The 23,873-nt window shown below is 37.8% G+C and overlaps 1 protein-coding gene across 12 annotated transcripts in view; it reads left to right on the forward strand.

Moving 5' to 3' along the window:
• The window catches only part of WAC (WW domain containing adaptor with coiled-coil), an 86,385-nt gene that overhangs the window by 25,912 nt on the left and 36,600 nt on the right, over positions 1-23,873 (forward strand). For all 12 annotated transcript variants that reach the window (XM_046010841.1, XM_046010842.1, XM_046010846.1 and 9 more), the window contains exon 4: positions 22,453-22,559. In XM_046010841.1, coding sequence (XP_045866797.1) covers positions 22,453-22,559 — 107 coding nt within the window. The remainder of the gene's footprint in view (positions 1-22,452; positions 22,560-23,873) is intronic.

Here is a 23,873-nt window from a genome sequence, read left to right on the forward strand (position 1 = left end):
TACAGTATAAAATACACTACCAGTAACCTTAACTAGTCTACCAGTTTTTTCAGTTTCTTTAGAACATTATTTCTGAGAAATCTGTATTATATTTTTAGAGAAACATTCCGACTTCTTTTCCCCCCTTATGGTCCAAAGCATGTGCAACTGTGGTTCATGGACCACTTGTTCAGAATTCTTGGAGTGTTTGAAAATGCCATTCAGTCCTCCTCAGCAATCAGCTGGATGAAACCTGGATGTCTCATATTTAACATGCTCCTGAAAGTCATGTAGGCTCACATGAATGATAGGATTAATAATGGAGAATTCTGTGGCATGATTAGTGGCAGAAAGTTTGGGATAGACTTTAATTTAAAGCTTAACGTTTAATTTAAACATATTTTAAAACTTTGAAAAAATTTAAGTTATAATTTTGATGCTAAGAGAATGTGGGCTCTTCAAGAGTGCAGAAGTACCCTTGTCTTTTTTCTGGAGGCAAGTATGAAACATTTTGGGATTGATCCAGGATCCGGGAAGAGTTGCTGATACTCACATGCCTTTCAATTCTTTTTTTCTTTTCTTTTCTTTTTTTTTTTTTTAATAGTTTATTTGAGAGCTAAAGTGAGTGAGCGAGAGTGCACATGAGCAGAGGCAGAGTGAGAGGGAGAAGCAAGCTCCCTTGCTGAGCAGAGAGCCTGATGTGGGGCTTGATCCCAGGACCCTGGGATCATGACCTGAGCAGAAGGCAGACACTTAACCCACCGAAGCCACTCAGGTGCCTCCTGCCTTATAATTCTTAATGACATTTTGTTACTTGGGATTACACTAGCGAACCTCGGGAGTAGTCTGTGATTTAAACCCCAGAAACATAATGTAGAGTGTTGTAGCATCTACAAATCCCTTCTTTCTAGGGAACTGCCTCTTTTGTCTTAGTGCTTTGGTTGCATCAACAAATTTTAGGTGTGCGTTAGAGTAATTGTGAACTGTTTTACATTAGCACTCAGTTTTCAGCCTGAATCTGAATGGGTTATTTTGGGTTGAGGACAGCTATTTTTTTCCTACCTTCTCACAGTTTTGTTACGTGAAAACTTTGCTGTTTTAAGATCCATTTACAGTGTAAGAGTTTTAAGTTGGAGATTGTTCTAAACATTTGGGACTGGCACTTGGATACTTTGTCATGTTTCTGAAAAGGTTACTTAAAGTCAAAATTATTTAACTTGAAGCAGCCTTTTTCTCTTAAAAACAGATGGTTATACCCTGGGGTGTTTAGAAATTATCTTTGAGTACCTGTGTAGTTGACTTATAAATTATTAGGCATAATTTAATGCATTTTCAATGCCAGTATAAATCATATTGCGTCAGTATAACAACAGCATTATAAGACTGTATTAATATCATACAGTATTATCATGAGCTATATGAGGTATATGAGATTTAGCAGGCTCAGTCTTGAGAGAGAAAACTACCTCTGTGAAATTTTTTTTTAAAGATCTTATTTATTTATGTGACGGGGAGAGAGGGAGATCACAAGTAGGCAGAGAGGCAGGCAGAGAGAGAGGGGGGAAGCAGGCTCTCTGCTGAGCAGAGAGCCCAATGTGGGGCTCGATCCCAGGACCCTGAGATCATGACCTGAGCTGAAGGCAGAGGCTTTAACCCACTGAGCCATCCAGGTGTCCCTGTGAAATTATTTTTCTTCATTTTTTCCCCTGCTGTCATGTTACTTTGGTCCACTGTTATATGCAGCAGTCTTCTTTTCTTTTTTTGTTCTTTTCTCTTCTCTTCTCTAATCCTGTGCGAGGCTTGAATTCTCACAATGCTGAGATAAGAGTCCAGCGTTTACCTGACTGAGCCACCCAGGCATCCCAGCAGTCTGCTTTTATAAAAATACAGTTTTATGTGAGCAGACCAACCTGTGTAAATTCAGGAATTTTTCTTTTCTTGATTCTCATTATTGTACTTTATTGTGTCAAGGACTACAATTATTTTAAGGAAAGCAAGTTAAAAAAAAACCTGAATTTATTTAAGAATCAGTAAAATCTGGTGCATTCAAGAAATTAAAGGCATCCCAAGGTAGGACTGTCCTGGGGCTTTAAGACACTGCAAAGAGTGGAGCAAAATTTTTACATACTGTATGCTTTTTAGTTGATGCAGTTGGCAGGCATTTAGAAGTCAGAGGTTGACTAGAAACGAAGTTAGAAGGTATTGAGGAATTGTAAAAATTGTCAAATTGTAAAATGCATTGGTACAGATCAACTAACATGAATTTGTTACTATAACAAATGGAATATGTAAGGTAAAAAAAACAAGAGGAAGAATGTGACATTTTTCGTAAGATACTGATGTAGGACATATAAGTATATTGGGCACCTACTGTGTGCCAGGCACTCTGGGTACTGCAGAGAACAAGATACGTAAATCTGCTCTTAAGAAATTGACACTCACGGGAGAGCGATAATAAACTAATAATATATGAGTTCAAGAAAAGTGCCACCTCATGGAAAAATAAAGCTGAATAAGAGGAAATAAATAATAAATAATACGTGTAGGGATTGCTATAAAAAAATGAGGAAGGTAGACATATGACTATGGGGTGAAGAAAGTTTGTTCCAGGCAGAGAATAGTAAATGACAAGGGCTTCACCTGAACATGTTTGTTGTGTTTGAACAAGATAGCCATGGATGTTTTTAGGGTAGGTAAGGTAGTGATAGGTGAGGCAAGGGCGAGGGCGGTTTGGGCTTTTGAAAGGATTTGGGCTCTGCTTTGAATATGATGAAAAACCATTGGAGGATATTGAATGACTTAATCTTTATGAATAAGAGAAACAGCGAGGTCACTTAGAACACTTGCATTAGTTGAAAGAGACAGTACTGGCTTGAAATAGGTTGATAAAGTTGAAGTGGTGTTATTCTGGCTGTATTTTTCTCTTTTTTTAAATATTTATTTATTTATTTATTTATTTGACAGAGAGAGAGAGAGAGATACCACAAGTAGGCAGAAGCAGGCAGAGAGGGGGAAGTAGGCTTTTTGCGGAGCAGAAAGCCCGATGGGGGGCTGGATCCCAGGACCCTGAGATCATGACCTGAGCTGAAGGCAGAGGCTGAGCCACCCAGGCGCCCCCTCTGGCTCTATATTGAAAGAATCCACAGATAAACTAGAAGTGGAGAATGACTCCTAGAGTTTTCACCCAAGGATTTGTAAGCTGGAATTGTCATTTATTGAGATGAAGAAGACTATACAACAATAAAGACTAGGTCTACAGCCTTTCCTCTCTGTAAAGGACCTAGATAAGTAAATATTTTCATCTTTGGCAGCCATAAGGTCTCCTGCAAATACTCAGTTCAGCCAGTGTAGTGTGGTGGAGCCATGGCATTTTGTAAAGGAATGGGTATGGTCAGAATCAGCCAGCAAAATTTTGCACACCTCTGCTATCAAGAAATAACTGCAGACTGATCTGGTGGTTCTACAATGTTTAGAAGTCAGGAACTTGAGGAGTGACTAACAAAGGAGATTGAGAAGGAACAGCCAGTGGAGAGTAGAAGAGAACCTTAGAGTATCTCCTGGAATCCAAGTGAAGAATGTGTTCCATGATACATGTGATGATTTAGTTGGGTCTTCCAGTAGATTGAGTAATGTGAGAACTGTCACTCTTGAAGGTTTAGACTCGGATGAGTAGTTTCATTGGGCTTGAGGGAATGAAGACCTTATTGGAGTGGGGAGAAGAGGTGAAGATACTGACTAACACAGAGGAATAGAGAACGAAAGTATGGCTGGAGTAGGATGTGGGTTAAAGGAAAGGGTTCTTTTTCTTTCTTTCTATTTCCTTTTCTCTTTTTTCTTTTCCTATTCTTTGTTTTCCTTTTCTTTTATTTCTTTCCCTTTTCTCATTTCCATCCTTTCCATTCTTTCCCTTTCACGTCCATTGATGAGAGCCATATGCTGATGGAACTGCTCCAGTAGAGGAAGAGATTGAAAAAGGGGCAACTGCAGGAGCACTGTTGAGATTTAGTGCACAAAATAAAAGGTTGGCCTTAGATTGGAGCATTAACAGTTCAGTGATAGTAAGAGGGCAGCTTATTACTGTTAACAGTGTCTATATTCTGATTATTCTTTGTCATTTAACTATAGCTGGAGAGATCACTGTAACACATTTTTTAAGTTAAAGGAAAATTTATTTGAAGCTAGTTGTTGAATTGGTGTCCTCAGTGTTTTCAAACTACAGTCTTTGGTGCCATTGGTGTTCTGCAAAAGTACCTTGCAGGTCACTGTTAAGAGTAAGTGGAGACCAGTTCTACTTTTTATTTATTGTAGATAGCTATTCTGGGTAAGATTTCGTTTTGGAAAGAGATTGTTTTTTAAAGTCCATTTGTCAAAATATATTCTGTTAATATGAAGCGGTGTCAGAAGAACAGTAATGGCAAGGTGTGATGATCTATAGCTCTTCTGAACTGTATGCTCCCCGCTTAATTGAAGAAATACATCATTGCAAATAAAGGAAGCCCCTTGTGTACTACCCTTTCTCAGTCATACTATCCTCTGGACACCCCACTCTCAGCCCTGCCTGTTTCCTAGAATTATCCTGATTTTGGTTTTTGTTGTTCCCATGAATTTGACTTTCTTTGTTTAGATTTTGTGTTTATCTAAAATACGCGTTTATAGATTTTTTTTGACAAAAATTCAACCAGAAATGAAAAGTTTACTTTTATAATGGTGTTTTAAAAGCAATAGTTTAAAACAGCTTACATTAGGGTATGTGGATGTGTGTGTGTTTTAATGGCCTTTGATGCTAAGGGGTAAACAAGAATTGCAGAACTTCTAAGTTTTTTAATTAGGAGGGATGGTGAGTGAAATATTACGGCTTCCTCTTCTAGACTATTGTATCAGAATCTTCTCTGGGATGGGGGTGATTGGGGAAGGGTTAACAGGAGAGGATAGGGGAACAGTGAACCAGGAACTAATTGTGATACACGGTATGTCTCAGACATTTGAGATGAGTTGTTTCCTAATAGAGTTCTAAGTGTTCTTCTCCCAAGCTCCTTAAAGGCGGAGACATTGAAAATCTGATTCAGGTACAGTGAATGCATCGTTTACAGCTTTTGCTCTGGAATGTGTTGTCCTTACACATAATAGATGCTGAATAATACGGTGATTTAATGAGAAAATAATGTGGTTAATAGTAGTATTTCTAAATATAAAAGTAACTTTTAATATACTTCTAGGAGATGAGAAAGGTAACAAAAAATAAAATTTACAGTAGTTAAGCATCTATTCCTTATTTGAAAGGGATCAAACAAATTGAATATTGGTTTTCCTATACCATATGTCAGTTATGTAAATAGTGTGATGCAGTAGTGGTATTACGTAGTAAAAGAAGATAACATAAAATTAACATTAGGGCAAAGGACACTAACCTGTGTTTGTCTTCTCTTTATTAACTCTGTAGCCTTGGGCTCATTATTTAGAAGTTTTCTCTAAACTTTGAACTGTAAAATAAAGTTGTTGTTTTTTTTTAAAGGCTTATTTATTTTAGAGAATTAGTGCATGTTTGTGTGTGTGCACGGAGGGAGCGGGAAGGAGCATCTTAAACGGATGAGTCCTGGGACCCAGGGCTCAACTTCCTGACCCTGAGATCATGACCTAAGCTGAAACCAAGTCAATTGCTTAACTGGCTGAGCCATCCAGGTGCCCCTAAAATACTTATATTTTACTACTCCTCCCTCAAAGATTTGCTTGAGGATTAAATGGAATAATTATCTGAAATCTGTAACAATCCCTCAGGTATTCAAGATAATTAAACAGTTTGCCTGTTTGTAAATAACATGTTGGCATAACTATAGTATACTATCAAAACCAGGAATTTCACATAGCTACAGTTGTAGGGGTGGAAAAATTCCCGTTTTCTTTCTGAGGTTTTTTGACATAATAGGAGAAAAACAAGTGCCCCAAACATGGGAATCAAGGGTGAGTCTGGCAGTTGAGGCACATGTGACTCCATCCTGGGATGGGGCCTGGAACTTAGGGGAGGAGGGCAACTCATGGCTTGATAAGAGCAGATGTTTGTAATTAGAATTTTGCTCTGCCTTACAGATAGGTCTTTTAGTTTAAAAAGTTACCTCAGGTAGTCTTTTTCTTGTTCATGCTCCCTATCTAATTCTTTTAGGAAGTTACAGGAGAGGGAAAGTTTTTCCTGGGTCTGTTGGGTCTTGATTACCTTCAGCTCAAAATGATCTGCATGCCAAAGTGGCATATTTTGGGGTGACATCCTGTTCTCCTTCACAGTCCCCTCACCTGTTCAGATTTTTACCAATTTTACATGGAATGTGTGTTTCATGCAGTTTTATCACTAGATTTAAGACTAGATTAACAGGACTCCTGCCACAGTCAAGATCCAGAACAGCTCATCATAGTAATTTCTTGTGCTACTCTTTATAGCCACAGCCAGCTGTCTCCTTCCACTCTTCCCTGACCTGTAGCAAGATAGCTGCTCTCAGTCATTTCAGTTTTGTCATTTCAAGAATGTTATGTAAATAGCAGCACAGTGTGTAACCTTTGAGATTGAATTTTTCACTCAGCATGATCCCCTAGAGAACCAAGGGGGTACTGTGTATCTGATGCTTTTTTCTTCTGTTGCTCAGAGTACTCTATGGTACTAGGTGTACCTCAGCTTGGTTACCCATTCACCTGGTGAAGGACATTTGGGTGGTTTGCAGTTTGGGGCTCTTAACCAACATAGCTGTGCATTCATGTAAAATTTTTGTGTGAAATGGCTTTTTTTTTTGTTAGCTGCCTGACTTTAGTGACTTTTATAATTATACATGGACATCTTCACTTGTGGTCAGTCATCAAACCGTATTATTACAGATTATTATTTTTGCCAGAGTTTAATCCTCATCGATGGTCCTGTCTCCAGTCACTGTCGTCTTTAAGTCGTTACACAAATACCTTAACTTTTTTCAGGAAAGGCTTAATTACTAGATGCCAATTTAATGTTTCAATATTTGTATCTAATGTAGAGTGATGCATATGTATCCGATTTGCTTACTACTCTGCTCAGAAAATAGTATAAGCAGCTCTTCTGAATAACCTGTATTTTCATATTTGGTCAGTATATTCATTGGAACAAATACACTATTCGTTTAACCTGTCAAACTCTGGAGCTGTTCTGTTTTCACAGAAGTATATCTTGCTGCTGCTCTACTTTTAAGAGATTTAAAAATTGTGTTCAAAAAGCAGTGACACAATCTAGAATCTGACATTTATAGCAAAGTGCCAACACCCACTAAACTGTAATTGTCAAAAACTTGAAATAGGATAAAATAAAGTCAACAGTATAATTACTGGATGTTACTTAATCTACCTTTGAAGATTGAGGAGACTTGAAGAAGTTACAATGTGTGTTGTAGGTTTGGCAGGTATCTTGTCAGTCACCTAGGAAGTTCAGATAAACCTGAAATTTTTCTTTACTAAAAGTGGTGATATGGGACCAGGAATCTTTAACAGTTTAAAAAGCACCTCAGTTTCTGTTGATACACATAGTTAAGTTTGGGAAACTAAAACTCTGGGGAAGAATGATTTCTGTGTGATTCTGTTAGTGTCTTATACTGTCTTGGGTATTTGCTGTTCAGTATTTGTCAGATGAGTACTCTGTTTGGGCGGGGTGGGGGGGGTAACTCACTGTTACTGAGTGCCTTTATGAAATAAAATTATAATAAAGGAAAAATTCCAAAAGCATATTTTGAGGAAATTAATATTTGCTGTATGACATCAGTCATTTGACATAAAGGTTCTCAAAATAAACAGTAACCTAACTGGCTGTTGATTCCAGATATTAAGCAGGTGAGTTCAGGTGCCTTTAGTGCATACTGCCGTCTTGAGGTGTAGGATCTCTCCATTTGCAAGATTTTTTATTTTGATTTTTCTTATGATTATTTTTGTTATTGTGTTAATCTACTAACCCCACCCCCAAGTTAATGAGTGCTTTGGTTTTTGAATTCTTAAACATTTAATAATGCCCGCCTATTACAGTTATATATAAATGGCATCCTGGTTGGAAAAATAATTTTCTGGGTCACATCCATTTTTTTTGTTTTAGCATAAGACATTATTTCCTTGTATTGTAGCATTTAGGGTTTCTGTGGAGACGTCCTAGGTCAGCACTTTTTTGTTTGCCTTATAAGTGACTGATTCTGCTGTCTGGGTGTTTTAAGAATTTTTTATGTTTAAAATTCAGCAGCTTTACCAGACCATGAAGATATGTTTCAGTTTTTATCAATTCTTTATTTTTCCTGGTACCTGGTAAACCCCCTTCAATCTCCAGATTGGGATTTTCCTATATTTCAGGGAAGATTTATTTTATTTTATTTTATTATTTTTTTTAATACTCAAGTGTCCTGTGTTCTGTTCTCTTCTTCAGTACCTCCAGTTTTACATAAGTTGACTTCATTTTTCATTTGTGGCATTTTATCTCTGTCCTTTGTGATATTTTTCAGGTCGGTGTTGCTCTTACAGTTGACATTGCTTTCAGCGCTGTTGATTCTTTTATTACTTCAGATACAGTATTTGTTTCTTGTATGATTTCGTCTTTAAGTTCTTACTCTTCTTCCAGCTCCCCCACCCCTTTATTTATTTAGTTTGTTTCATAGAATTCCTGTTTTCTGTACTCTGGGATAGAAGAGAATTTGTCTGAAAGTTACTGGTTTCCTGATACTTATTTCAGGGTATTTTCTTTGCTGTATTAATGTTAATATACCATCACTTTGGTCTCTGCACAGGCTGTGTAGGGTGATTTCTGTGTATATACTTGCATTGAGTGATTTGAATAGGTATGTGTGTGCATGTATATGTGTAAAGTGATTCAGTTCTCTTAGATTCTGTTTCTTACTCTCCTGGACACTACATTAATTGTGTCCTTAGAAGTTGGTTCTTACAATCTGCCTGGAAATCCGAGAAAGGAGATATGGGTGGTGTCATAATGTGGGAAAGACTAGTTCATTCATTCTGTTTTTTTCTGACCTGATACTGTACGTGAATAATTCTCTTCCCAGAGCTCACTCTCGGGGTCCAGGCAAAGGTTTAGAAGCCCTGTTTCAGTTCTCTGCTTAATTGTGCTAAAAATTCAACTTGATGGGCCAAGTGACCTTTCTCTCCCAGCTCTTCTGCCTGCCATAGTCTTTAATTCAGTTGTGAATTCTCTTATTCTGTATTGCCCTGTGGTTCTTGTTTTCTTTGTCAGAATTTTGTAATTGTTTCTTTTAGGATTAAGTCTGTTTCTGGAACCAGATGCATTACAGGAATTCCTTTTTCCTTGAAAGTTTGAAACAGTTTCTAAAACCTGTATAATCTAATCTGGCTAGGGCTGTGAGCAGACAAAGAAGGTGGTGAGAAATGAAAGATAGAATTGAAGGGAGAGTGAAGAGATGTAGTATTTGTCCAAAGAATGTTGCCATAAAAGTGGTATGTTGGTTAAACATTATCACCAAATGTGATCTGTCAAGCTTCTCCTTTGCTAATTATTGAGCTTCTGTTTTTAATTTTTAAAATCCCTCATAGTAAGCAACATTTGCATCTGCTACTTGATGTGTATAAAATTGACTTAGGCAATGTGGCAATTTTTACTTTTCCCTTTAGTAGACAACCATTTCACAGTTGGAGAACACCTAGACACACAGTGTCCAATGTTGGATTACCAGTAGCAGCCCTGACTGTCTCAACACAAAAGTGGGATGACTAAGCAGCAGTGACAGATAAAGTTTTTGAAGAAATGCTGTTGTCTGTGTGTGTGTCTCTACTAAGGGACACACAGGAGCAATATTTAAAATAGTAAGAATTTAAAAAGTATTAAAAATACTGGAAAAAACAGTAAGGGAAAGCCCCGTGTTTTCTGTGAGGTAACTCTGCTGTAATATGATGTCCTTCTCTTTCTAATACCTCATATGATTTTGGGAAAAGCACTTTTCCAGTATATATTATGGATACTGGTAAAAGAAGGGAGGAGAGTGGTTTTTTTTTTTAATTTTTTTTATAACTAATAACGTAGTAATTATAGGCAGTGGGTATAATAGGTAATGTCTTCTTATAACACTTTTTTTGCTGTGTCATATTAGTTACATTTAACAGGTGAAGTTTATATACATGCATGTAACACACGATTTGTTACTACTGCCCAGCTTTTTGGCAACTAATCTGTAGAAATGCTATCATTCTTTTAATGATGCTATATGGAGGCTGGAGGTTCCAAGAATGGAACTGAGCATGTTGATCCTTAATCTCCCATTACCCTATTGCAGTAAAAGTGGCTCCTGTTTTAAGTATTGGGCTTCCATTCATGCATTTGTTTTATTTTAGTATACTGATGGATCCAAGCACTGTTGTAATTAAGGGATTGTAGCCATGACATGACAGGCAAAGTCCTTGTGTTCAGGGAGGTTTCTCTCGTGTTAGAAGAGATGGACAATATATGAAATAGACAAACGGGATAATTTTATATTATGATTTAAGCCATAAAGGAAGTAGTGATTTGAAATGGTAATGGCACGTGGTAGGAAGTGGTCAGGGAGGAAAGGTGTTTTAGGTGGAAACTTGTGAATTAACACCTGAAGAATGAACAGCCAGCCATGTAAGGAAAGAATTCTGTGACTTAAAGTTGGGGGAAAACATTAGACAACCATTTCCTTCAAAGAATTTTCTTTAGTCTTTGTGTCATCCTTGTAGATGCATACTTTAAAGTCTCCTTTTCTCATGATCCACCCAGTACTGTTGAAAAGCATGGGAAGAACCCCAAATACTCAAAACCAAATAATCATTTCTTAATTGTTTATTTGGAGACTTTTTTGTCCAAAAGATAATATCTGTTTTTTCTTGGCTTCGCTTCTAAGCCTGTTTAGTAGTCTTTGGCTTAGTTTAGCCTTATACCCTTTTTATCTCATGTGTAGGAATTCTTTATTCCTATCAGACTAATTTTACTCCTTGTCCTCTAAACCCTTGTCACCCTGTGCCTTAGTATTTATTCTTATGCCATTTCTCATACCATTTTTTATATTGAAGTTTATTCTTTACTTCATCGTCCCCAGTTAAATCTCTTTTCATTAGATGCTCTTTGTAATTTTCTTAATATAATGAGAATTTTAAGTGTGAAACATGAGAGCATAGCGCATTCTTGAAGATTGCCTTGGCTTCATTTTTCACCCATTTTTAGTTTGAGGGGTACAATGAGGCTTCCAGAGTTGAAATAGGTTACTTCTTGCTCAGTTGATGACCGTCAGGAGGTAAAATTACTTGGAGGGACATAAAGACTTAGCAGGACCTGCCTCTCTTTCTCCTTGTTTGATGTACTGTCTCTCTAAAGGCATCAGCTTGGAAAAGGGTAATACTCAGTTTATAGCTACATTGTTGCCTGTCCATTTTTTTTTAAGATTTTATTTATTTATTTGACAGAGATCACAAATAGGCAGAGAGAAAGAGGATAAAGCAGGCTCCCCGCCGAGCAGAGATCCCGAAAGGGGGCTCGATCCCAGGACCCTGAGATCATGACCCGAGCTGAAGGCAGAGGCCCAACCCACTGAGCCACCCAGGCGCCCCGCCTGTCCATTCTTAATCTTAAAATAATTTGATACGTTTTCTTAAAGCTTATTTTTTTATGTTAACTTTTTCTTTCAAAGGAGTACTTTCCTTACTTTTGACTAATCCTGTAGTTAATATAAAAACAAGGAAACTAAGGAATAGTGTGAGATGCAATCTAATTACACTGCATAAAAATAGCTGTTAAGGAGAGATAAGTGATATGGTAGGGGGCTTGTTTTAGATTGCAGGATCAGGAAGGCATTTCTAAGGATGTAGCATTTAAGCTGAGACCAAAAGATGAGCAAGAAATAGGCAGAGGAAGAATGGGAGAGGTGAAGAGATAGAATGTAGGAAGGATCTAGGATAGAAAGGAACTGGGCATGTATTCAAAGAACTGAAAGTGGCTAGAATAGGTAAGGTGTGAATGCTGCAGAATGAGGCTGGGAGGGGAAGTAAGACCATGAAGTGGAGTAGCTTCCCTCTGTACCCATTAAAATTCAAGACAGATGTGCTCAGAGATGCAGGCTTGAACCGTTTACTTTGACTGCTGTAGAGACTGTTTTAAAACAAAAACAGGAATGAAAGTGGGAGAGCATTAAGAATATTACGGTGGACCCTGTGAATTTCTCCTGGAATCTCTAAAAATGAGATCGTTACTCCAGGATTAATTCTGCATAGCTCTGAAATGACAGCTATTTGTTCTTTTTTTTTTTTTTTTTTTCATTTTTTTTCATTTTATTTATTTTTTCAGTGTAACAGTATTCATTCTTTTTGCACAACACCCAGTGCTCCATGCAAAACGTGCCCTCCCCATTACCCACCACCTGTTCCCCCAACCTCCCACCCCTGACCCTTCAAAACCCTCAGGTTGCCCCAACCTCCCACCCCTGACCCGAGACTATGTATTTGTTCTTTTTGATAGTGAATCAAATGCTTGAGATCACTGAGGGGTCAAGTTCTGTGTTGATAATTTTTCCAAGTGAATGGAAGTAATTCTACACACTGTCCAACCAGTATCTTCCTTGACGATGAAGATAACTGTAGAAGTTAGTGACCTCTTCACTTTAATACTTGATTGAGTGCTCTTTTCACTGAGTGATTCTCATTTCAAATGTCTGTTTTTAAAAATACAGGTATAATTCACATATCACACAATTACTACCACCACCACCATCCCACCGAAAGCCTATTAGTAGTCACTCCGTTTCTTCTCCCTGCCTGGTCCCCAACCATTGATTTGCTTTCTATCTTGATAGTTTACTATTTTGGATATTTCATATAAATGGATTGTATACATTCTTTGTGACTGGCCTCTTTGACTAATATAGTGTTTTTTGTGGTTCATATATGTTGTATCATGTATCCATACTCAGTTCTCTTCCCCCCCCCCCCAGGTTCAGTAGTTCTTAGATCCTTCCAAGCACATGCAAAATTTTCTATAAGAAGGTATCCCATACAACTTTTTCAAGATTTACGTGGCTATGTAACATTTTTTGTTCAAAGCATCTCATAGGAGTAGAGTTTGAGAAATGATGAATTAAGGATCTCTGTGTAAGCTAGACAAGTCAAAGTCACACGAGTAAAGTATGGCAGCTTATTATTACTACTACTATTTTTTGGTAAGTTTTGTTGATGTGTAATTCACCTCTCATACAGCTCACCAATTTGAAGTGTGCAAATCGGTGGTTTTTAATGTATTTCCAGTTGTGCAACCATCACCACAATCAGTTCTAGAACAATTTCATCACCCAGAAAGAAACTTTATAGCTTTCACTTTGCCTGCACACTTAGGCAACCTTTCTGTTTTACCTATTGTGGATGTTTCATACAAGTGGAATCCTACAGTATGTAGTCCTTTGTGAATGCTTTATAGGACTTAGCATAGCATTTTCAAGGTTCATCCGTGTTATACCTTGTGGCAGTATTTGTTTGTTTTTATTTTTGAATAATCCATATTTATTTGTTAGACATTTGGTTTCCAGCTTTTGGCTGTTAAGACTAATGTACTGTGAACATGTGTGGACACGTTTCCACCGCTCTTGGATTTATACCTAGAATCACTGGATCATATGATAAATCTTTGTTTAATCTTTTAAGGAAATACCATCCTATTTCCCAAAGCAGCTGAGTATTTTATATTCACAACAGCAGTGTGTATGAGGGTTTCAGTTTCTCTGCATCCTCCTCAACACTTGTTATAGTCTGTCTTTTTGACCGTAGCTATCCTAATGGATGTGAGTGGTATCTTATTGCAGATTTGATTTATATTTCCCCAGTGACTAATGTTGATGAGCATCTTCTCATGTGCTTTTTGGTCATTTGTATGCCGCCTTTGTAGAGGTGTTTGTTATCTTTAAAAAATGTATTGATCTTTTATTGAGTTGTAATTGTACAACTGGATAAAAGTCCTTTGCATAGGATATGCAAATATATTTTCCTATTCCGTGGATTGACTTCTCACTTTCTCGATGGTATTGTTTGAAGCACAAAAGGTTTAAATTTTGACAAAAACCTAATTTTTATATATATGTAATATGTATATTTTTAAGATTCTGTTTATTTGACAGAGACACAGTAAGAGAGGGAACACAAGCAGGGGGAGTGGGAGAGAGAGAAAAAGACTTCCTACCTAGCAAGGAGCCGGATGTGGGGCTCCATCTCAGGACCCTGGGATCATGACCCAAGCCAAAGGCAGACAATTAACCAGCTGAGCCCCCCAGGCGCCCCTGTGTTTTTTTTTTTTTTTTTTTTTTTTTTCACTTGAAATTTGGTGATGAAATAAGCCTGTGTTTTAAGAGTTACACAGTTTCAGATCTTAACATTTATGTCTGTAATTCATTTTGTATTAGTCTTTGTGTATAGTGTGAGGAAGGGTCCGACTCACCTCGATTCTTTTGCGTGTGCATTGTTCCTTGAAGTATTTTGTAGAATTCCATTTCTAGTCTTCAGGTATACATAAATAATATATGTTATGGACACATGTAAGAGTAGGAAAGATGTGAGTAGTTCCAAAGGAAATATGTGATACATACTTTGCACAAGGTACTTTGTATCACTGTGCAAAATGATTTGTAGCATATTAATTTGGGGTAAACATAAAGGATAGCAGTATTGTTTTTATTTGTTTTTTTAGTTTTTTAAAGACTTACTTGAGAGAGAGTAGTGTGGGCTTATGTGAGCCCCGGGGTGAGGGGGGAGGGGGAAAGTTGAAGGGCAGAGGGAAAGAATCTCAAGTACACTCCTTGCTTAGCACTGAGCCAGACAAGTGGGGCTTGAAATACGACCAGACACTTAACTGACTGAGCCCATCTAGCATCCCAGCACTAAAGTTTATAAAACAAGCTTTATTAATGAAATTCAGTGAAAGCTGCATCTTTCATCTCTGCTAGTTTAATAATTTTTGGTCCTTACTGTTAAAGGAATCTCCTTGATATTATTTGTTCATGTAGATAGATGTGCAGATGTATTATATAGCATTATTGTTGATGATGAAATTTTTCCAGGTGGTGAACATCTTGGTACAAGTTTGAAACCAAGTACTCTACAGTACAATTTGCACAGCAGTTACATTCTTGGAAAATGTACCATATTGTGTTAAGCAGAATTAGGTACTGGGCTCAGCTAATTAGAAGCTGATTTTTAAGATGGGACAGGACTTGAGAAATATCCTCTGCTTAGTAGGCATCTCTGACCCCATTCCACTAATTACCAGTGGATACCTTCATCTAGAATAGTGCTGTCCAGTGAGCCACGTATGTGATTTTAAATTTTCTCCTAGCCAGCATCTAGAGTTAATTTCAATAGTAAATACTAGTTAACATACCAAAAATAGTTCATCAGGTAATCAGTATAGAAATATTAATGTGCCATTTTACATTCTTTTTGGATGCAGTCTTTGAATCCAGTGTGTGTTTTACACATGTAGCATATTTGAATTCAGAGTAGCCAAATTTCAAGTGCTCAATAACATATGTGCCCTAGTGGGCTTAACTTGGATAACACTTACCTAGAGGGACTAACTCAACTACAGGGCACTGTCAGATACAAGTCTGTTCTTAACACATCGGAATCATTTCTGCCCTCACCAGGAGACATAGTCTGGTTAGCTACATCTTGATTTTCCACCACCATTTATTTTAGCTCATATACAATTAGTAAATTGGAGAATGACATTAATAAATTGAAGCTGGGGGCACCTGGGTGGCTCAGTGGGTTAAAGCCTCTGCTTTCAGCTCAGGTCATGATCCCAGGGTCCTGGGATCGAGCCCCGCATCCGGCTCTCTGCTCAGCGGGGAGCCTGCTTCTCCCTCTCTCTCTGCCTGCTTCTCTGCCTACTTATCTCTGTTTGTCAAATAAATAAAATCTTAAAAAAAAAATAAATTGAAGCTGTATTGGTCCATATGCGGGACTTTTTTTTCTAGGCAAGGAGAATCAGAATAGCAGGAATAGGGTTATAATCTTCAAATAGAAAAGAAAAAGCTCTCATCCAGCTAGCTGTTGCCTAGGGTAAAGAAAATTTAAGTCTGCTCCCCAGCCTTGCATGGCTCTCTGTGGCAAGTTGCACTTCTTCTCCATCCACTTAGCCTCAGTGCTTAGAACTTGACTTCTATGTTCTCATTCCCAGCAAGCCTCATTTCTACCCCCCCCTTTTTTTTTCCATTTTTGATACCCTCTGAAACAAATCTATAACTATGCTGAGCTGCTTACCTGTGCTCTTCCGGTTTTTGTTAGCGCTTTGGTTATAATACAGTTGTATAATTTTGAGTGATTTGTTCCTGCTCTGTTTTTCCCATAAGGCATATTTTTAGTGTGATTTTGCAGAATTTAAGGTTTGTCAGGAAGACATTTATGTTATGATAAAAATACTCATTATAGATGTGGCTTTCTTTGTAAAATCTCCTTATTTTTAACTGTTTGTGGTCTCTTGTTTTGGACTGATGAGAGGAAAACCAAAATAGTGGAAAGCAGGAGACCATTTAAAATAAAGTGTGGCGCAGATACTGACCACACCAAAACCATGTTATTAAAAATTTACATCCTGGGGGTCCTATGCCATATACTGTGAATCAGAATCTCCGAGGTTCAACCTTGAAATCTACATTTTTTAAAATATACTGAAGTTTGAGATCCAGTGAACTTAATTAGTCATACCTACTGCGTAGTTTTATTAGTTTGAATAGAAGTTTAGGGTGGTAGATGTCCTTGAAATCTTTAGTATTCTAGGAATGCCTGACTCATTCTTTCAGTTATTCTGACGATCTGGTAGTAAATTGTAGTGGTTTTCATGTTCTGAATAAGGACACAAATGCCATAGTATTTATTCCTAAATAGAGTGAAAACTGTTGTTTCGCTTTTTGAAAAGCTGGTTGTGTTTCCCAGTCTTGTTTGCTCATAGAGAAGTGTATATTATTTGTTTTCCCTTTACTATCCAAGTCAGGTGCATTTTGTTACATCATCTCCCCCCCCCCCCCCCCCCCCCCCCGTTTCCCAGGGTACTCTCCTAGGGCTCCATCTTTCTCAGTCTGGAGGTTCTAGCCTTTTTATCTTAAGACGTCACTTCTGATGTTAGAGAGGTTGCTAAGTAGGGATTATTCTGCCTTTTAAACATTGTAGATTCTGTCAGGTTTGTATATTGCATTATGTTCATTAATTGCTTATCTTAGATTAATGTCTAATCCAGGAATTTGCAAAGTTTTCTTAAAAGACTGGATAATGTTTTAGTCTCCTGGGTCCCACAGTCGCTGTTACAATTAAAAGAAAAAATTAGCTAAACATAGGCAATATAAATGATTGGCTGTCGCTTTTTTTTTTTTAATTATTTTTATTAACATATACTGTATTATTTGCCACAGGGGTACAGGTCTGTGAATCATCAGGCTTACACATTTCACAGCACTCACCATAGCACATGTGCTCCTCAGTGTCCATAACCCAACCACCCTCTGCCTATCCCTGTCGCTTGTTCTGATAAAACTTTATTAATGACTTCGTTCATGAAAACATGCCTCCAGCAGATTGTAATTTGCTGATCCTTGGATTCTAGTCTGACATTAAATCCAGTTGAGTGAAAACATCTCCATTTTATATCTGCCTCTGGTTAATCACTGGATGAGAGAACTTTGCCCAAGCATAAACATGTAACCCCTTTATTACACCCCCCACAAAACCCAAGTAATTCTCAGTAGTATCCTTCTCTTTGTTTTTTTTAAACAGTTTATTTATTTTTTAAGATTTTTATTTATTTGACAGAGATTACAAGTAGGCAGAGAGGGCGGGGAAGCAGGCTCCCTGCTGAGCAGAGAGCCCAAGACCGGCACAGTCCCAGGACCCTGAGAACATGACCTGAGCTGAAGGCAGAGGCTTAACCCACTGAGCCACCAAGGTGCCCCAGTAGTATCCTTTTCTTAGAAATCTTTAAGACTTGCTTCATTAGTCCTAAGTTTAATTCCTTTTGTTTCAAAGATCTTATTTATTTGACAGAGATCACAAATAGGCAGAGAGGCAGGCAGAGAGAGAGAGGAGGGGAAGCAGGCTCCCTGCTGAGGAGGGAGTCCAATGTGGGGCTCGATCCCAGAACCTGGGATCATGCCCTGAGCTGAAGGCAGAGGCTTTAACCCACTGAGCCACCCAGGCGCCCCCTAAGTTTAATTTCTTTTTTTTTAAATTTTATTTATTTGACAGAGAGAAATCACAAGTAGGCAGAGAGGCAGGCAGAGAGAGAGGGGGAAGCAGGCTCCCTGCTGAGCAGAGAGCCCGATGCGGGGCTCGATCCCAGGACCCTGGGATCACGACCTGAGCCGAAGGCAGAGGCCTCAACCCACTGAGCCACCCAGGCGCCCCCTAAGTTTAATTTCTTAAGTATCATTTAAAACCAGTTGTTTCCCACCTAATCCATAAATACTGCTTTCCTCAAAGAAACTTTCTTGGGCCAAATAGCATCCATGAGACTATCTCTTGCCAGCATATATATTATCTTCCTTTGTGCACTTGAATCATCACTGATTTAGTATTAGAATTCTGAGTTCCAGTTTTATGGCTTTACTCTTTGGATATATTGGCATCCACAGATCACTTGTTCTTTCTTTCAGTCTTAGACTCTACATCATAACTTTGTCAAATAAAATCTTTTTTTTTTTTTTTTTTTTTTTTTTTTAGACACACCGAGTCAGGGAACGCAAACAGGGGGAGTGGGAGAGGGAGAAGCAGGCTTCTTACTGAGCTGGGAGCCCTCTGCAGGGCTAAATCCCAGGATCCTGAGCTCATGACCTGAGCTGAGGGCAGACACTTAACGACTGAGCCACCCAGGCCTCCCTACATCATACTATTAATAAAAAGAACTTGTGTTCTTATGCTGAAATATGCAGACTAATTGTAGGGCAGGAAATAAAATTTATGTGCATTTTTGAGATAAAGAGATTTCTAAGAAATTTTGTATTTGTAGCACTTTGTATATTAGGTATGGAACGTGTAGGCCTGGAAAATCATATCCAGCATCATTGTTACTCTGATGCTAGGTAGGCTGTGTATGTAATCACTTTGCTTCTCTACTTGGGTGTTAACTTCAGTATGAAAAGAACTACATGGAGGAATTAAAAGGCTCAAATGAGAACCCTCCCAAAAATACTTTGGAAGGTAATATAAATTGTAGCTTTTATTAAGGAGAGTTAGCTGGAACATTGTATGGTCATGTTATTTAGGGGCAAATCTGCCCTGCATTCAGTTCTTAAGCACATCCTTCTGGCCAGAGTCTAAAGATTTATTGCCTGCCGTCCCATACCATGCTTTCTATAAAACCTCTTTTACTTAGTTTTGGATCTGATTTAAGAATGTCAGTTTATTCTTAGTCTCTTACCAAAATAATCTGTATCTTAATCTTGCTTCTCACTTTTTTTAAGGTTCAGTTGTTAGTTTTGCTAAGTGGTCTAGATAAATCTATTTCACAGGATGTAGACTCAAAAAGCTCCTGTCTCTGAAAATGTCTTCGCTCTTAACAGCTGATTGAGTTTTCTCTTGTCTCTAAAGCTTTAGGCCAGGGTGCCTCAGTACTTGGCGTTTTTTCAGTATGTTATGGCCTCCGAAAAAACATATGTTAGGCCTAAAAGCTATCTGATACCATCTGTCACACTGGTGGAATATTTACTGTTTCTTCAGAGGTAAGAGCTTAACTAAATTGGGTGCTTGTCAGTTTTTGAATTTTCATTGATATTAAGAATAACACTAAAATGGAGTGGATGCCTGGATCTTAACCTCGTGAGAGAGAGATCAGTAGACCTCATGCCTGGTATACCTGTTTGTAGAGTACTTCACTTCTCTGGTCTTGTAATAAATCTTTAATGTGGCACTTTTATAGTCTTAAGTGTAGGTCATCTTGCTTACGAATATATGCAAGTAAATGTAAAGGCATCTAACCCAGGCTTCTTAAAGGATTATTCTAGGATTCATTTCAGTCTATAAAACTGACCTTTTCTTCATTATTGCCAACATATTTGTGGAAATTTCAGTAGTATCTGAACTCTTACTAGGGATAAATTACTCAGTTTCATAGCTGTATTTTCCTGTTAACCTGATTTTTCTTTAAAACAAACTAGGAGTTACATATGAAAAGGGCAGATTTTGGCATAGGTTTAAGATTTTCTTAAAAACTTGGGAATATTAAGATTTCTTTGTGCATGAGTGTTTTGGGGTTTGGTGATTCTCTTAGAGGGTCACAGCACCCATTGTATAGTCGTCGTCATGGCTATGACTTACTACTGCGAAAAGATACATAGCAGAGTCAGCTAAGAGAAAAGGTATGCAGAGCAAAACCTGGAGGAAGCCAGGTGCAGGCTTCTGAGAATCTTCTAGTAGAGTCACACTAGTAAGACCTACTTCATTCCTTCAGCAATGAATTATGACAGTATTTGTGAAATGTTGACTATAAAGGAGACTTACTAGAAATTTGGTACCCAAAATTGTTACTAGATTTGGTTTGTTACATAGGCACCTTTACCTAGCATGTACCAAAAACGTGGATTCCCAGTAGGAAAGCATATGTTAAGCATAAACCATGTTGTATTCACAAACAACTTGGGCCCAGTGAGCAACTGTTAACTCTTACGGGAACTGTATCTAGGTTCCCACATGTCAGCCAAGGGCCACCTGTGCACAGGGGCCTTTCTGAGGATAGAGGTCTTAAGGCCAGCTATGTTAACTTTTCTTCCCGCTGAGTTTATCTCGACTAATTTCTCTTTGTGTTTGTTCTTACAATGTTTACTGAAGAATATTTTGCCTACTGTTAGAAGTTTCGGGCGTTTTATATAAATGCATGCCATACAACAAGGCAAAATTAAAAACAAGTAGATGAAGAAGTAAGTCATCAAGCAGTAGTCTGGTTGAGAAATTTCCTCTGTTATATCACCCACATTGTGCCATGTCCTTCAGTAACCCTCTCCTGTCTTTATCACATTACTGGTGTTTTGGGGTCTTTGAATCTGCTTTTGGTTTCCCTTATAAACTGGCCCTTATCCAGGGTTTGATGTTGGCTATTGCCTTTTCTCTTGCCATACTCTTACTTCATTCCAAGCTCATAGTGGCTTGTTGATACTATGCAAGGCAAAGTTGAGTCCCCTCCCTTTCACTTCTAATGGAGGAGACTTGCAGATTGCTTCTGGATTCCTAGTGCTCCATAGGTCTACTGATATTTCCACTTGGGTATCTGAAACTATAAAGTCATCTTCTATCTGTCCCATTTCACTTTTCTTACCTACTTAGTTTCCCCTGCTGACTGAAATAGTTAATTCTCAATCATTTATATTACTCTTCCCACATTTTGTTCATTACAGTGTAGACTTCATACCATTGCCAGTGTAGTGTGTTAATTTTTAAGGTGAATTATGGTATGTTGTTGCTGGGGAAAAACGTAATGAAATTGAAATACAGTTGGAAATTGTAATAGCAATTAGACTTTTGTGGTGAACCTTCTTCTGTCTTTAATCAGTGTTTTTGCAAGTCTGTATTTTTATACCTTGGCTTTTCTTAAGACAATAAACACTATCATCCCTGGTCTTTGAGATGTGTGGATTATTCATAAAGCTCATGAATTACTTTTAAGCAATTCTTAGAGTTGGTCCTGTTATTAGGAGACTTGATACCATCTTCAGATACCTTCCCTGGGACTTAACTTTTTTTTTAATATTTTATTTATTTATTTGACAGAGAGAGAGAGAGATCACAAGTAGCAGAGAGGCAGGCAGAGAGAGAGGAGGAAGCAGGCTCCCTGCAGAGCAGAGAGCCCGATGCGGGGCTCGATCCCAGGACCCTGAGATCATGACCTGAGCCGAAGGCAGCGGCTTAATCCACTGAGCCACCCAGGCGCCCCAGGACTTAACTTTCTTAATGCTGTTTTAGTTGAAATATTGGCAAAACTATTTAAAATCAAGTTGCAGAGGCTATTTAAGAAATTGAAAACTACTCTCTCTGCCTCTCTCTGCCTCTCTCTTTGCCTGCCTCTCTGCCTAAAATCTTTATAAAAAAAAAAAAGAAATTGAAAAATAATTGCAAAAACCTACTGGATATTTGTGACTTTTAGTTCTGTATCACTGAATTTTTGTGCCTTTTTTCTTTATATTGTGTTTCTGTCTAATGTCTTATTTAAAAAAAAAAAAAGATTGCAAGAAATGATACTGATGAGGTTTTGCTCATCTGATTATACATAACATTTTTCCATAGGCTGTCAGCCATGCAAGCTATATGCTCTTTAAGCCACATCTTTTGTAGGCTCACAAATACTTCATATGTAAGAAGTATGAATATGTGTATATTCCAGATGCTTATTTAAAATGATTTAGGGATATACAGTGATCGTAGTATGATAGAAAGCAGTTGAAATTAAACATGAAATACAACTTATAATTCACTTTGGTCTTTGTTTCTTTTAAGGGACCAGTTACTCTCCACAAGAAAATTCACACAACCACAGTGCTCTTCATAGTTCAAATTCACATTCTTCTAATCCAAGCAATAATCCAAGCAAAACTTCAGATACAGTAAGTATATAAACATGCCCGATTTTGGTTTGGGGGAGGGGGGCGTTGTGTGTGTTTGTGTTTATTACCCTCCTCCCTCAAAAACTCCTCCACCAAGTCTTATTTAATCTAAAGTTGACCTTTTTAAAATATATTTGAAGTAATGAGCTAAGCTTCATAGAACTGAGAATAGTCAGGAGATACTGGTATTATTTCATAACTTTTCTATACAGAGCAAAATATGTTGCAGTGTCTGAGATAAAAAGAACTATAGATTGTGAAACTTACGTAGTTAAAGTGGTTTACCTTGTCCTCCTTTAAGAAATGTATACATTTCTTAAAACATGTATTCAGAACATTTGCTATGTATTACACACCCTACTAAATACTAATGATGTGAGGATTCCTGTCTTTAAGGCAATGAAAGTCAGGAATTTTAGGTATTTCTAAACTGAAGTAACTCAGCTTTGATTTTTTTTTTTTTTTAAAGTCACGGTTCAAATGAAAGTTTTGATACATTCATTCAACAAAAGTTTAAGTTTTCAATTTGCCAAGTATATGCCAAATTGGAGATATATATAGTACTAAGAAAATGTGGTCCATCTCAGAGGAACTTTTGGACCTGTGGTGAAAACGGAAGAGTAAATAGTTAAAACAGTGCCTGTTAGAGTTGCTTTGGGAGCACTTAGAACGGTAACTCCAGTCTTGGATGAGAGGAAAGTATTAAAGTACAAGTAACACTCCCCAGCGGATTGAACATAGCAGCTAGGTGACAAGGGCTGGAATTCGTATGGTCTGCACAGGGAGCACCATCTGCGAAGACCTAGAAGTGTGAAATAACATAGCGTTTGGAGAACTGCAAAGGTTTTGAAAGTGTGAAAGAATGGTAAAAGCTCAGGTTACAGAGATAAGTGGAAACTAGATCCCCCCAAATTGTGTATCTTACCAAGGAATATTTTATATAAAGGCAGTGCAGAACTACTGAAGCATATAATTGGTGAAGTAACCTCCTGCTTGGGATTTTAAAACTTCTGTCAGAGTAGCATGGAAAATACAAGGAAGGAGCCACTAGAAGGCTGTAGAAGTGTAGGTTGAATCCAACAGATTCTGCAATGGATATTTGGGTGATCATCATACCTTAATCAATATTGAAGGGTCTTTGGGATTTATTATTTCTTCTCCCTTATTGAAGCAGTGTGGATAGTACATTTGTTTCAAAGGAAATGAAGACATAAATGATAGCATTTTCATAAAGATAAATTTAGAATAGTTTTAAATACTGTATCAGTCAGGGTCTAGATAGGAAAACAAATCATGCTAGCTATTTTAGCACAG

This window comes from Meles meles, chromosome 7, assembly GCF_922984935.1.
Source record: "Meles meles chromosome 7, mMelMel3.1 paternal haplotype, whole genome shotgun sequence".
Lineage (NCBI taxonomy): Eukaryota > Metazoa > Chordata > Mammalia > Carnivora > Mustelidae > Meles > Meles meles.